This window comes from Terrapene carolina, unplaced genomic scaffold, assembly GCF_002925995.2.
Source record: "Terrapene carolina triunguis isolate 2854851 unplaced genomic scaffold, T_m_triunguis-2.0 Scaffold571, whole genome shotgun sequence".
NCBI classification, from domain to species: domain Eukaryota; kingdom Metazoa; phylum Chordata; order Testudines; family Emydidae; genus Terrapene; species Terrapene triunguis.
This window is the reverse complement of record NW_020664922.1, coordinates 485,124-485,984: the sequence shown is the minus strand read 5'-3', so window position 1 is coordinate 485,984 and position 861 is coordinate 485,124. Positions and strand designations below refer to the sequence as shown.

General features: G+C 57.0%; 1 protein-coding gene across 2 annotated transcripts in view; it reads left to right on the top strand.

Annotated features, from left to right (window-relative positions):
- Positions 1–861, top strand: part of TRIM72 (tripartite motif containing 72) — a 9,367-nt gene that overhangs the window by 2,782 nt on the left and 5,724 nt on the right. For both annotated transcript variants that reach the window (XM_026659103.2, XM_026659104.2), the window contains exon 4: positions 588–818. In XM_026659103.2, the coding sequence (XP_026514888.1) occupies positions 588–818 (231 nt within the window). The remainder of the gene's footprint in view (positions 1–587; positions 819–861) is intronic.

Below are 861 nucleotides of genomic sequence, written 5' to 3'. Positions count from 1 at the left end.
TGTGTGTGTGTGTGTGTGTGTGTGTGTGTGTGTGTGTGTGTGTGTGTACACACGCGTTCAGGAGATTCGGATGTGTGCTGTGGGAGGGGATCTGTGATGCGATTGAAACAGTGGGTGAAGGCACTGTTAGTTCAAAGGGATCCCACTGGCCTACCTGCCAGCACCCAGAAGTTACACACTCTTCTCCTTTCAGTGAATGTCAGACAAGTGACGCCCAATAGTTAAGTCCTCACTCGAGACCCTACAATACAAAGCAGTGTGTGCAACCCCAGTGTCCATGAGAAATTCACAGCAACAAACGATGTGTAGATCTAGCAATGTCAGGAGACCCTACGATAACAAGCCACGTGTAGCCCTAGCAATGTCAGGAGACCCTACAGTAACACAGCAATCTGTGCATCCTCCATATTCATGAAGACATATGTGGGGAGGAGGTTGCTGGGGGGCTCCCACACCAGGGATTGGAGCAGATCAGGGAGGGGAGCTGCTATTGGGGGTAATTATAGGGGGCTCTGACCCCAGGGGGGATCGGGGAAATGGGGGGAGGAGTGGCAAAGCAGTGACCATCCATCCCTCCCCGGCTGCAGGATACGGTGGTGCGATTCAAGCAGCAGGTGTCGGAGCAGCTGGGGGTGATGCGCGCCTTCCTGGAGGTGCTGGAGGCCTCGCTGGGCCGGGAGGCAGAGCGGGTGCAGCAACAGGCCACGGCCGTGCTGCGGGATGAGCACAAGACCATGGGCCACTACCTAGACCAGCTCAAGCAGATGGAGGCCGTGCTGGGTGAGGTGCAGGAGGAGAGCCAGACCGAGTTCCTGAGGGTGAGGAGAGACCCCCTCCCCCACCTGCCTCTGTCTGTCTGGG